Below are 12,246 nucleotides of genomic sequence, written 5' to 3'. Positions count from 1 at the left end.
ACTGGACCAGCGATAAAAATTGACAATGGCTTGCTCTGCTGGGTTCGTAATTCTGATGACAGGCTGAGTGAGTGTAGATAAGAATGCTTTTTTAATAGGTTCAATACAGATTTTGAAGTAGTATCATAAATTCTGTATGATGTGCACTCTATCAGCTTTTGTAGTATATGGACAATTTGGTTAGAAGAATGTTGCCAGGTTACTTCTAAAGGACCAAGAGGTAATTCAGGTAAGCATTGAGAAAGCTTATTTATAAATATGCTGGTAGAAGATGACTTTGAAATAATGATAGAGCTTTCTTATCAGTAATGATACACATTGCTGGTGGTGGTAGTACCAATAGTAATCTGACATAGGGGGTGAGGGGCAAAGAAAGGTAAAATAACCTAATTTCTTTTCAATTGATTAAAAACTGCTTAAAACTGTCATACAAAGCTGAGGATGAAAACATTAGTGTCTTTAACTTGAGTGAGGTCCAGTAGCAAGTCACTACTGAAATCTCAAGACTTGCTAAGGACTAACCATTTTAGTCTTTATTATTTTCTTTTCTTCAGGCTTACAGTTGTTAAGCGGGGATTATTGACCAGATGCAGGAAAACTGTCTGATAGATCAGCTTTTAAATGGACAAATGCTCTGTGAAGCTTGGCAATTTTGTCAGCTATCATTTTTGAGTTGTTCTCATGCTTGTTCAAATGAGGTGGTGGAGGGGAACACAAATCAAGGACACTGAGTGCTAGTTCATTCAGAGGAATTGAAAGTATTAAAATAAACATCCCCTTTGTGTTTGCAGAAAAAATGAAACAAACACCATCCTTATAAGAATGCAAATTTTTCAGCAAGTACAAAAATCTAGAAGCTTTTGCAATTATTGCCGCCTTGCAGGGGGTGAAGCTTGCTGAAGTTCAAGGAAAAATGGGTGCGACAAGTGTGCCCTGCAACAGATAACAGTAGGGTGAAAGGGAAATTATAGGACTCAGAAAATGGGGAGAATGATGTGTTTTATGGGGGTGTCATAAAGCAGGACAAGTTGAGAGAAACGGTGGTAATCTAGTTAGTATGACCCAAGTGAGGCGTAGTCGGTGTTTAAGGATGAGGATTGAAAGATTAAGGATTCTTACAAAAAAAAACCCAAATATTTTGTTTGGGTTATTGGGAAAAAATTGTATTTGACTCAATGGTACAGGATTTAATGAAGAGGAAGAAAATCACTTGATGTAGGTCAGGGGCGGAGGGGAACTTGTATAGCAGGTTGTGGGAGTAGTTGTAAATTTGAAGACTATGGAAACATCAGGCTAGTTTAAAGGCCAAAACTGAGTCTATGGTATCTTTGACTAACTGACAGTTCAATTATGTTGTTTGGTTTTTTTTTAAGTTATAAATGTTCCATGCATATACCACTGCAGCTAATCTCCTCAAAATTTACATTATAAAATACTAACAAAATTATTGTTTGTGACTCAAAAAGCCTTTTTAAAATCAGAGTGGATGGTTTTCTTATTTCAAAATTCCTGATAACAACATTCAGTGCCCCACAAGTCCTGATGAAAGAAAGATATGGAGTAGATCTTCAGGGTCAGCATGCAAGAAGAATAACACGGCTTGTGCTTACAGATGCTTGTTTGAATTAAAATAAATATTGGAATTGGTAGTAATCAGATGACAAACCTCGTACCTCCTGACCGTTATTCTCTCTCCCACAGTGTAAGGGGGAAAAACTTATTCAGGGGTTTTATTTTTGTGCTTCAGTATAATAAAAATGAGCTGTACAAATGGATTAGGAAGCTAGGAGGAGACAGCGAGAGATAGTTTGGTCTTATGTATTACATGAACCCAAAGACCTGATGAAGCAAAGTCTCCCTCGGTGAAGTAAGGGCAGCAATTTTCAATAACTAGCTATTTGTGCAAAGTGAATAAAATAAAAGAATTACAGCCAATCACACTTCCAGCTGAGAAGCACGGGCTTTATTTCTTTTTTCTGTTAAAAAATTCAGTTTACTTTAAAAGTCTGCAGATGTTGTATCTTGTGAGCCTTTTCTAGAACTCTAGATTGAAGTAAGTTCTGAAAAATAGTCGACTTAACGTTTAGTCTTGTTGTGATACTTGACCCTGTAACTTGTTAGTTAGAGCTGCTACTTTGAAAAATTTTTTATTTTTTTTTAAATCAAATTGGTATTGTGAATTTGGACTTCTACGGTAGGTACTTTAGAGGTACTAAAGGTGAAGGTCACTTGCAAAACGATCCATCTAATCACAAATTAATAGTATTTATAGAGTTAGTTGATACTAACCACGACTTATCAACAAACTATTTAGTGCTATTGAATTGGATTACCTATAAATCATAAAGCTTTAAAAAGAGGAGCATTAGCTCCTCTATCTAGCATTAGGTTTTTTTATAGTATTTCTGTTTTAAAAACAAGCCTTGAGTGGCATCTCCATACAGTTTGTAAGGGATGTAAAAAGCTAACTGAATGGTTATTTATGGAAGCGAGATAAAAAAAACAAAGCAAGCCCTAGCAACACATTCCTTATTAATGTAAAATCTGCCAAACTGCCCTATAGAAGGGTTGCTCAGGAAAAACTCCTGTGTGTAAAGGTAACGCATGTAAGACTCAGATGTAACAGACCGAGTAAGAAGAACTAAGCAGATGTTGGTAGGATACATAACATAAAATCAAAGACATCAACGAGAGAAGGACAAGATTTTTTTTTTTTTTCCCCCATTGCAAAGATTGACTTTCATGCAATATACAAAGTTTAGAAACGTTAGTCTTTGAATCTCTGGAGAGAATTTTCTTACTGTTTTTGAAACAGCATTAGTTCCTGAAATAGTTATAACTTTCAGGAATCTGGAATGAATGTTAATTTTGAAGTATAAGCTTGATGCTTTTGTGAATAATTAAAAATGCTGACATTGTTGTGCAGGATATGCAGCTTGAGCTTGTGGTGGTTAAAATTGAATTACAATCCAAATGGGCAGTTTCCCTGTGCAATCTGAGGTAAATGATGTAGGCAACCATAACAAGGTAGACGATGATTGAAATATCTTTTGAATTAATTCTTAGTAGCTAATAATCATGAAATGCATTTATCAGGGTTGGTTGTACTACTCAAAGCATTCAGAAATGTGACTCCAATTGCATTTTCCTTCAGTTACTATGGGCATATTTGTATAAACTTTCAAACTGACATAATTATTAAGTTTTGTCTGCACTATTTAGCAGTGTCCTTTTTCTCTTTTGCTACATTGCCTTGTGCAGTGGGTATTAATGTCTCTTTCTCAAAGGATAGACCCCAGAGTTGTCCAGCTTGAAGCAGTGTTATCTTCAAAAGCAAGCACTACGAAGCTCAAGGTTTGTTTTAGGTGTTATTAAAAGTTTTAAAATAGGGAGGGGATGCTACTATGAAGGACATGGATTGTGTAGTCTTATCTCTGTTGCGAGACTGTAGATGCTGTGGTAGACAGTATTAATAAGAATTGAGATACCCAGTAGCCCATTTTTCCCATTAATTTCATCCTGTAGCTCAATGTTAAACTCAGAGAAAAGTATATTCCCTTTCATTAGAAGTAGTTAATAGCACTTAACTAAAAGGTAAGACATAATTATGGTGAATAAAACTCTTTAAGGTTTTTTTTTTGTTTTTTTGCCAGTTCATTGTGGTAGTGGTTCCACGGCTGTGGGAATGCAGCAATGGTGATTAAAGTGCTGATATCGCAGTAGGATATTACATTTAGAAGTGCACACCACCAAACAATAACTAAATATCGCTGTTATACAAAATCTGTAACAAAAAAAATTCTTCCTCTGCTCCTCTGATTTCTGCTGTGCACTCCGAGTCTCCTTTCTTTGGAGCTGGATGCTGTTAATTAGTGCTTTTCCGCCCTTGGTGGGGAAGGGTCTGACAGTAAGCTCTGTTCTGCCCTCCCCTCTCTGGTGTCCTGACTCTCAATGGAGTTACTAGCAGAGTTGACTTGTGCATATGGAGATCATTAGATCCCAGGAAGAAGCTCTGCTAAAATAAGGTGCCTGTAGGTGCCTGCACTGACAGGGTAGCAGGAACGAGTTTGAAGATTGGCATAGCAGAGACACAGGTACCTCACCCTGGTAAAACTAGACTAATGAGGCCAAGCAGAGCATTGATCTTCTCTCCTCGCTAAGCTTTCTGCTCCTATGTTTTTAGAAAAAAGGCTATACTTGATGGTGGTGGTATTATTATTATTATGACTAGTGCAGTTCACGGTACTCAGTTGTTACCTTTGTTACTGATGATAAAAGACACTTGCAGAAAGCGCTGTTAGGAGTGACACTTGGAAACAGTTCTAACTTGAGTTTCCTGCCAAAAATCAGAAAGTTACTGGCTAATGGCAGCAATTATTAATCCATTAATCCAAAGAAATCCATTGCCTTTGGATAGTACAACTTGTTAAATTGATACTTTCACTAGTAGTTGACCAGTTAGAAAGAATCATGATACTTAGCATTTGTGGGTAAAATCAGGGATAGCTCTTACACCAGCAATGATGTCCATCCCTGCCACAATAACCTCTAGCTCTGAGATTTATTTCATTGTTGTGATAACTGCAGACAGCACAAATGCTAACGAAAAGCCCAGCGCTGTAGCCCGCTTGACCTAGAAGTACACTGTGCCTGCACAAGGGTCCTCAGCGCAGGGATGGGGGCAGAGAGGATCCCCTCCAACTAAAAAGCATTAGAGTGTCGCTGTGAAAAATCATCTTATCGTAAATTCTTCTGGTTTTGGACTTCATACTGTCAGTGAAATGTCTGTACTGCCAACTTCTGTCATGTGCAGTAGCAAACTGGCATTATGGTCTGGGCAGTCCTTACTTAATCCTCAGGTCTGAAAGAACTGTGTTATGAATAAAACACAGGGATTCCGTTGAACTTTATTCCAAGCTGTGCTTTTATTGCATTTTTAGTCTAGTCAAGTTTGTGGCCATAGTGTTTGCATATAGTATGCACGTATAACACAATAGAATATATAACTATGTAGCATATAGCGCAGTTCTTGCTTTTCTTCACTCACATTTCTGTGGTACACATCTTCATGGAGGATGTGCCATGACTATCTGTAAAGTTGTGGCTTCTCTTCTTTCTTCGCCAGGTTATCTAAATGCAGTTTTGTGGTTGTAGAGCTAGTGCTGATAAAGCAATTATGACTACTTCATAAAGGACCATCAGATACTGAGAATACTTCAAACACTGTGGATCTGACAGGTTGCTAGGATTGTGACTTGTTACTTGTACATACATGGAATTTCTATAAAGATTCAATTCCCATTTTTGTTTTAACTTTTTCTCCTCTCAAGAGCTCATCCTTTTCAAACCTGTCTTCATCTAATGTAGACAGGCATCTTTTCAGTTGGGATTTGTTTTACCAGGACCTTGTAGAACTATTGCATTCTTATCACTAAATATCATTATTAAATCTCTTGTGTTTACACACAGCCATCGTTCTCACACTTTGAGTAGCAGTGGAGTTTTCTGTTTGCTTGGGGATTGTTTGGCTATGGCTGCAGGCATATTTGACTGTCTTGAAATGGTTTTTAGGCCAGGCTGAGCACTTGTATATCTGCTGTTGATAACCTACCCAAATGAAAAGAAGTAATCTTAGAACCAAGCTACATTGGGTTTTGCCTTAATTTCTCTCTTTTTTTTTTTTTTTCCCCTTCCCTCCAGTGCTGCAGAAAGTTGTGGTGCTTTCTCTCCCCCCAGCTTAATCCCTGTTTTCTCAGTTACTTAGTTACTGTCTTGTGTGACACAAATAAGTTTATTGCAAACTAATTTAGCTGTAAGCTCATATAAGAAACTTTAAAAAGCTGAGGAGATCAACATTTATGTTATTAGTAGGTGGCAAAAACTGCAGTAAAACTCCATAGGTTTTGTCTGAATAAATTGATTTTAGTAACTAGAGAATTTTCCTACGTGTAAATATCTTTCTGGTTGAAAATAGGTTTTTGAAATGAAGAAAGAAAATGGAAGTCAAAATGTGCTTGAGTTGGCTTAGCTGTTTCACTATTAGTTTTCAGAGTGACCACTATGCAGCATCACATTGTAGAATTTCTAGTCTTACATGATAACACATGAAGATGAGATACTATTTCATTGTAAAAATAAGCTTCACTTTAGCATGGTGATACAGAGAATATAGTTGTAAAAGTGAATTATGGAGACTTCTTTGATTTCTGATAGTTCTCTGGATGTTTGTTTCATGATCCTCAGAAATTTCAGTTTTGAAAGATCAAGCCATGGGACTTTCCAGTATGTGGGTGCAGGCCAATAATTGGAAGATTGAAGCCTGCAATTTAGAAATAAAGCAAAATTCCATACTTGCTAATGTTGCTAATTAACAAGAGGTTAATATATGAACATCTGCTTTAATTCATAATGCTTTAGTCATCTGTATCTGTTGGCTTTTGTTTCATTTCAAACATCTTTTGTTTTTTTTTCTTATCCATCTTTAATTCTAGAACAACCAGAGAATGGTAATGATGCTACTGAATTGGGCAACTTTATCATACCTGAGATTAGTGTCACAAGTGTGGCTGGAGAAAGGACCGGGAATGGGGAAAAGAGCAGAGGACTAGCAGAGAATGATGTTCAGCATTTACAGGGAGTACAGGAGACAGCTACAGATCCTAGAACTGACAGCAAAGGCATGCCAGAAATCAGGAGGCAAAAATCTGTAAGAAAAATGATGGAGGATGGAATAAACTCATCTGGCAGAGTGCAGTTTTAGCAGAGCACTTGTAGCTGCACTCTAAGGTACCACTGTTGATTGAAAGGGTCACTGCTGCATGTCTGGAGAATTAAAGTATGCAATTAATATATTTGCATGTGTAATAACACAAATGCATGTATTGCACACAGCTTTGTCTGTGCCACGGACAATGATGACATACTTACAAGGAGATTTATTTAATCTGGAGAAAATACACTGTGAGACTCAACGTACCTTTGAGTTTATTAAGCATATTTATTTGCTTTACAAAAGCCAGCGATCAAAGGTATGAAGAATCCATCAAAATGGATGTGAAAAGTATCTCGCTGTGTACCTCAGACTTCCCAAATTCCACCTTTCATGATATACTGGAGATCTGGTGTTGTGCTTGAGTTTCCAGCTCATACCACCAGACCTGTGATGCAGAAGGTGACCTTTCAGTCCTAAAGCATTCTTGCATTGCTAAACATGGAGGTGCCGTATTGGGTGTCCTGGACATTGATCATTATAATTAATGAGCTTTGCAAAATCAGATATTGGAGCACTTGCTCAAAATAAGATTTACAGTTTTTTGTTCTGTGTGGTATCTTCTGATCTATAAATTTCTAATCTCCTGCATGAATTAACAAGACTGCATTATTTTTTATTTTACAAAATCACTGCAAAATGAGATTGTGGGCATGCTTCTTGATCTAGTTACTGCAGCATTATTTGCTGTAACTCTCTATCCTAATGAACCTTAATTCCAAAATGTAATGGAGTAGGTAAGTGTTTTGTCTTCTGTTCTCTGTTCTGCTGCTGTATGGCTTCATGCTTGTAAATATCAACCTAGCAATACACAAAATCAATAAATGCGAGAAAGTCAATTGCTAATTCTTTATTTCTTTTCCTACCGTGCAGGTAATACTGATTTAGGAATTCAAGAAGAACTGATAGAAGTATCTGAACCCGATGAAGGGTTTTACTCTAGGGCTACTTCTAGTACAAGTCAGTCTGCCCTATCTAACAGCAGCAACACGAGCAGCAAGAACCTCTTAGGGAAGAGCCAGCGAAGGTCTGGAGGAAGCAAAGCTGGAGGAAAAGAAAAAGAAGGCGAAACCTGCAGAGAACACTTGTCACGAAAACAAACTCAGAGAGCCATGAGCGAGAATCTAGAGCTCGTCTCTCTGAAGAGGCTGACACTGACAACTAGCCAGTCCCTGCCTAAGCCTGGCAGCCATAGTCTGGCCAGAACGACCACTACTGTCTTTAGTAAATCCTTTGAACAGGTCAGTGGCGTCACAGTTCCAAATAATCGCGGTGGTGTGTCTGGTACAGAGGCAAACAGGTTTTCCGCTTGCAGTCTTCAGGAGGAAAAACTGATATATGGAACAGAAAGAACAGATCTTCCGATTTTAAGCAAACAACCTAATCAGCAGCGACCTCCTAGTATTAGCATAACTTTGTCAACAGATTGATGTTAAATTGGCAAGTGTGAAAAATAAAATATTGAGAGTTTATGCTGATATTGGTACATTGGTACATTAAGCTCCTTAATATGCTATACGTTACTTTCTTAAAACTCCAGCCCATAAATTCTTGTTTGGCTCGCATTTGACAGTAATAGTGAATAGACAACAGTTGTAATTATTTTGCATCAACTTTAATAGCTTGGAAAGTTCCTCTTTGACTTACTGTATTTCTACACCCGATTGCTTACAGCTTCATGTGAAGTTTACAGCTTTGCCAATTGAACAGACATTGATCGGTTGTTTTAGCCAGCCACCAAGATGTGTGGCTTTTTACAAGTGCAGAGCATGGGAACAAACAGAGCCTCTTCCCCAGGTTCTGCTTTTTTCTACCACTTGGCATAGGCAAAACTGCAAGTACTTGTTTTATTTAAGAGGAGTCTCACAGTATGGGCATGGAATTTTGGAACAGCGCTGTGAGAACATAAACATTCTCTTATGTTAACCATGAGAGAACTGTGCTTATGTGTAAGGTCAAAACTAGAAGCATCAGTTCAGTGTTTGATGTGATGGCGGTTTTTGTAACAGTAGCTAGTACACATTGCAATGTTCATACTTCTTTATGCCTATGTGAGTCTGAATTATAGATATGTTTTGGTTTGTCTGTATGTCTTTGAAACTGCGCCAAAAAGCCATACAGCAGCAGTACTTGTGGATGGGAGTCTTTAGACTTTTGAATTGTGTGACAGACACTGTCTTTCTTTCAGATTCTTAAATATCAGGCACAAAGCTACCCATTGAAAAGTCGCTGTCATCAGTATTTTTATGATTTATGGGGAAGAGGTGTGCTTCTGTAACCATGTTATGTAGGAAATAAGGTGTGAGCCCTTTGAACTGACTGAAGCAAATCAGGAGCGTGAATCTGTTTAACATGAACTTCTTACCTGAGACTAAGAGAATATTACCAAAGGATATGTACTTTCAGTAACTTGCAAGCACAAAGGGAAATTACAATGTAAATATAACTAGCACTGTAATTCCTAGTCTTTTATATCTATTATTTTTCTAGTTTGAAAAAACAGCAGCCTGTTCAAGGCTACCTAGCCTTTAACGCTCGGTTAATTTGGTGACCTTGTGTGATACCAACTTTTATAATGTTAAGATTTTAATTAAAACTGGGCATTAAAATTTCTTATGCAGAAATTTGTAGAAGCAATAGTTGACAAAACCACTTCAGTAGCAGTGATTAGCTGATAAACACACAATATATTATTATGAGTGGAGAAATAGGATGAAGATCTAAGGCGTAGTCATTCCCAGCTGTCCAGATTTCTGCAGCTTGTGATCCCTCATTATCAAGAACCTTGTAACAAAACAAACACTAAAATTCTGGTAGACTTACCTATTTTCCTGGAGATAAGTTTAGATATCCCTTTTTGACTTAAACCGAAGCAGAAGTAACTTTTAAGCAGCTAATGTTGTTCAGGTTTATAGCAATCAATAAGCTGGTTAATTAATGAAAAGAGATGAGGAAACATAGTTGATAGGGACAAATAAGTTGTATAATTCTGCTCCTAAAACTGCAGACTAGATGTGTACAGTTCTTGAGATTCACCCAAGTATGTGGAATTGCTGCATCAGTCTATAGATGTTTGTCTTCTCCTGAGAGTCTGAGTTTAAATGAACGTGCCACACTTTCTCATTCCTGTTTGTTGTGTGACACTTCTATTCTAATAACGCAGTATTTCACCTTTTCACAGTGAAGCGCTTTCTTAATTGTACATGCAAATTTACATTCCTAATGAATAAACTCCACACTTGTCCTGTTTAGTGTTTAATACTTTGGCCAGTGAAATAAACTGGTTTTCGAAGTTGTATGTTTTTGTAAATACTTTGTACAGTAGAAAAAAATTTCCTCTTTTTTTTTTTTGCAGGTTTTTCTGCAATACATATTAGACAGCGTATTTGTTTGAGACTGACTAGTACGTGTGGCTGCTGGAGCACACATAAGCACAGGCCATAGAAGGGGTTTAGGCAGCTGAGAGCAGACATTGGCGAGCACTACACGTACTGAGTGTAGGGCACTTTCTCTCCTTGAAATTTGTTCTAGGTGTTACAAAGAAATAACCTACAGGACTTCCAGCTGCCTCCTGATCTGCTCTTGCAGTGTAGTGTTTAAGAATACTTTGGAAACACTTTACAACAATTTAAACTGAGTCATAAATTAGAATAGATAAATAAAATTGCAATTGACAAATGTTTGTTGTGACGGTATTAGTTGTGAGTAAGTGTTAAGGGACTAGAATTTTTAAGTCATTCTACTGGTTTTGTTTTGTTTCATCTAGTTCATGACTCTTTCAGTTATCTCCACAGTAGACACTCTTTCAAGCTGGCTGTCGGTATTAATGATGTTTATTGTACTGGGAAGATTTAGTCACTTCAGCTATAAATAATTAGAATTTTGATGGATCTAAAATGCCATAAAATGTAGATATGTAACAATGTTTACAATACTGTTGGCTACCAGCCAAACAGTGTTAAAGTTAGTTTATCCTTTTATTTTATCCAGCTAATTATTCTAACTGATCTGGCTTGAACCCAAGACGGACTTATATTGGTACAACTGCAATTACATTAAAGCTTCATATTTTGGGGAGAAAATTATGAAAGGAAAGGTTCTTGGTACTAAAGGCTGCTGTTTCTGTACACTTGTGGCTTCATATAAATATGTATGTATTGGTCTCTGGAGTAACTTACACAATGAGCACGTTTTTTGTGAACTGACATCACGCCCCGATACTGATTGAGTCTAAAGAATTTTTTCCTGATGTGAGTAATAAAAATTTCAGTTGTGCTTCTTTCTTTTCTTAAATATGGAAAAGAAAAAAAAAAAAAAAAAGGCAGGATGGGGGAGAGGGAAGGCAGAATTATGTGTTGTCCAAATGTCCATGGTGCGGGACTGGGGGAGGAGGAGTGGGGGTGAAATACAACAGGAAGCAGATATATTCTTCCACGATATTTCTTAAATTGTCAAGCTCCTGGCTTTTGAGCATTAATTAACTGATCACTTTATACTGATTATTAAAAAATGTATATTTCTCCTAACAGCGTAAGGAAAACCTATTAAGACATCCCATATTATAGCCTACCTGGGAGTGGGTAGTTCTGATGAAGCCATTCCAAACATCATACACAGCTGCAACATTCTGCAGGAACAATGTTATGTAGGAGTGAATCATCTCAAATTATAATAAGAGAAGTTGTTTTCATGCTGACATTTATAACTGACCTTACTGTTTTAAATCAAAGGGCGCTGTTTCCAATGATGGCTTTGAACAGCAATGCTTTCAAGACTGTTGAAACGGAGAAGAATTATTTCTATTGTGAGAATCTGTAACATTTGTGCAAAAAGCATATGGTCTCTAACCACTTGCTGTAGAGCTGCGGTGACTCTTCTGAAAGGAGGCAAATGTCCTTGAATAATACCTGACAGGTACAGAAATACATAGCTATTTTAGTCACACTTCTCTCTAAAGAGGTCTCTTCTGGTTTATATGAGGTTTCTAGAAATTTCTAACTTAATTATTATGTCTGATATCTTTTGGCAGTGTTTGAGGCTTACAGTGCTGTATATAGGTGTGTAATATATTGCCTTTTGTATCTGTACAATTCTAAGACTAGATGTCTACATTTCTTAATATTCATCAAAGTCTGTGGAATAGCTGCATCAGTTTATAGATGTCTGTCTTCACCTGAGAACCTGAGTTTAAATGAGCGTGCCCCTCTTCCTCATGTTCTTCACTTTGTCCTGTGATACTCTTCTGTGCTAGTAATGCGGTATTTCACCTTTTTTTTTTTTACAGTGTTTTCTTAATTGTACACGAGAACTTACATTCCTAATGTATAAACAACAAGTTGTCTTGTTTAGTGTTCAATAATTTGAGCAGTAAAATAAAATGGTTTTTTTGAAGTTGTCTGCTTTTGTAAATAGTTTGTACAGCGGAAAATTTTGCTGCTCTTTACAGGCTTTGTTGAGATACATGTTAGATAGCAATA

The 12,246-nt window shown here is 37.1% G+C and overlaps 1 protein-coding gene across 5 annotated transcripts in view; it reads left to right on the top strand.

Annotated features, from left to right (window-relative positions):
- HYCC1 (hyccin PI4KA lipid kinase complex subunit 1) overlaps positions 1-12,160 on the top strand; it is a 48,598-nt gene extending 36,438 nt beyond the window's left edge. For 2 of the 5 annotated variants that reach the window (XM_063324998.1, XM_063325000.1), the window contains exon 11: positions 7,643-12,160. In XM_063324998.1, the coding sequence (XP_063181068.1) occupies positions 7,643-8,199 (557 nt within the window). In that variant the 3' untranslated portion in view covers positions 8,200-12,160. Of the gene's footprint in view, positions 1-6,491; positions 6,787-7,642 lie in introns of all 5 variants that reach the window. The other 3 variants (XM_063324999.1, XM_063325002.1, XM_063325001.1) reach the window with 3 other exon arrangements.
- The last annotated feature ends 86 nt before the right edge of the window (positions 12,161-12,246 follow it).

Source organism: Chroicocephalus ridibundus, chromosome 2 (genome assembly GCF_963924245.1).
Source record: "Chroicocephalus ridibundus chromosome 2, bChrRid1.1, whole genome shotgun sequence".
In the NCBI taxonomy this organism is placed as follows: Eukaryota; Metazoa; Chordata; class Aves; order Charadriiformes; family Laridae; genus Chroicocephalus; species Chroicocephalus ridibundus.
This window is presented reverse-complemented; position numbering and strand designations above follow the sequence as displayed.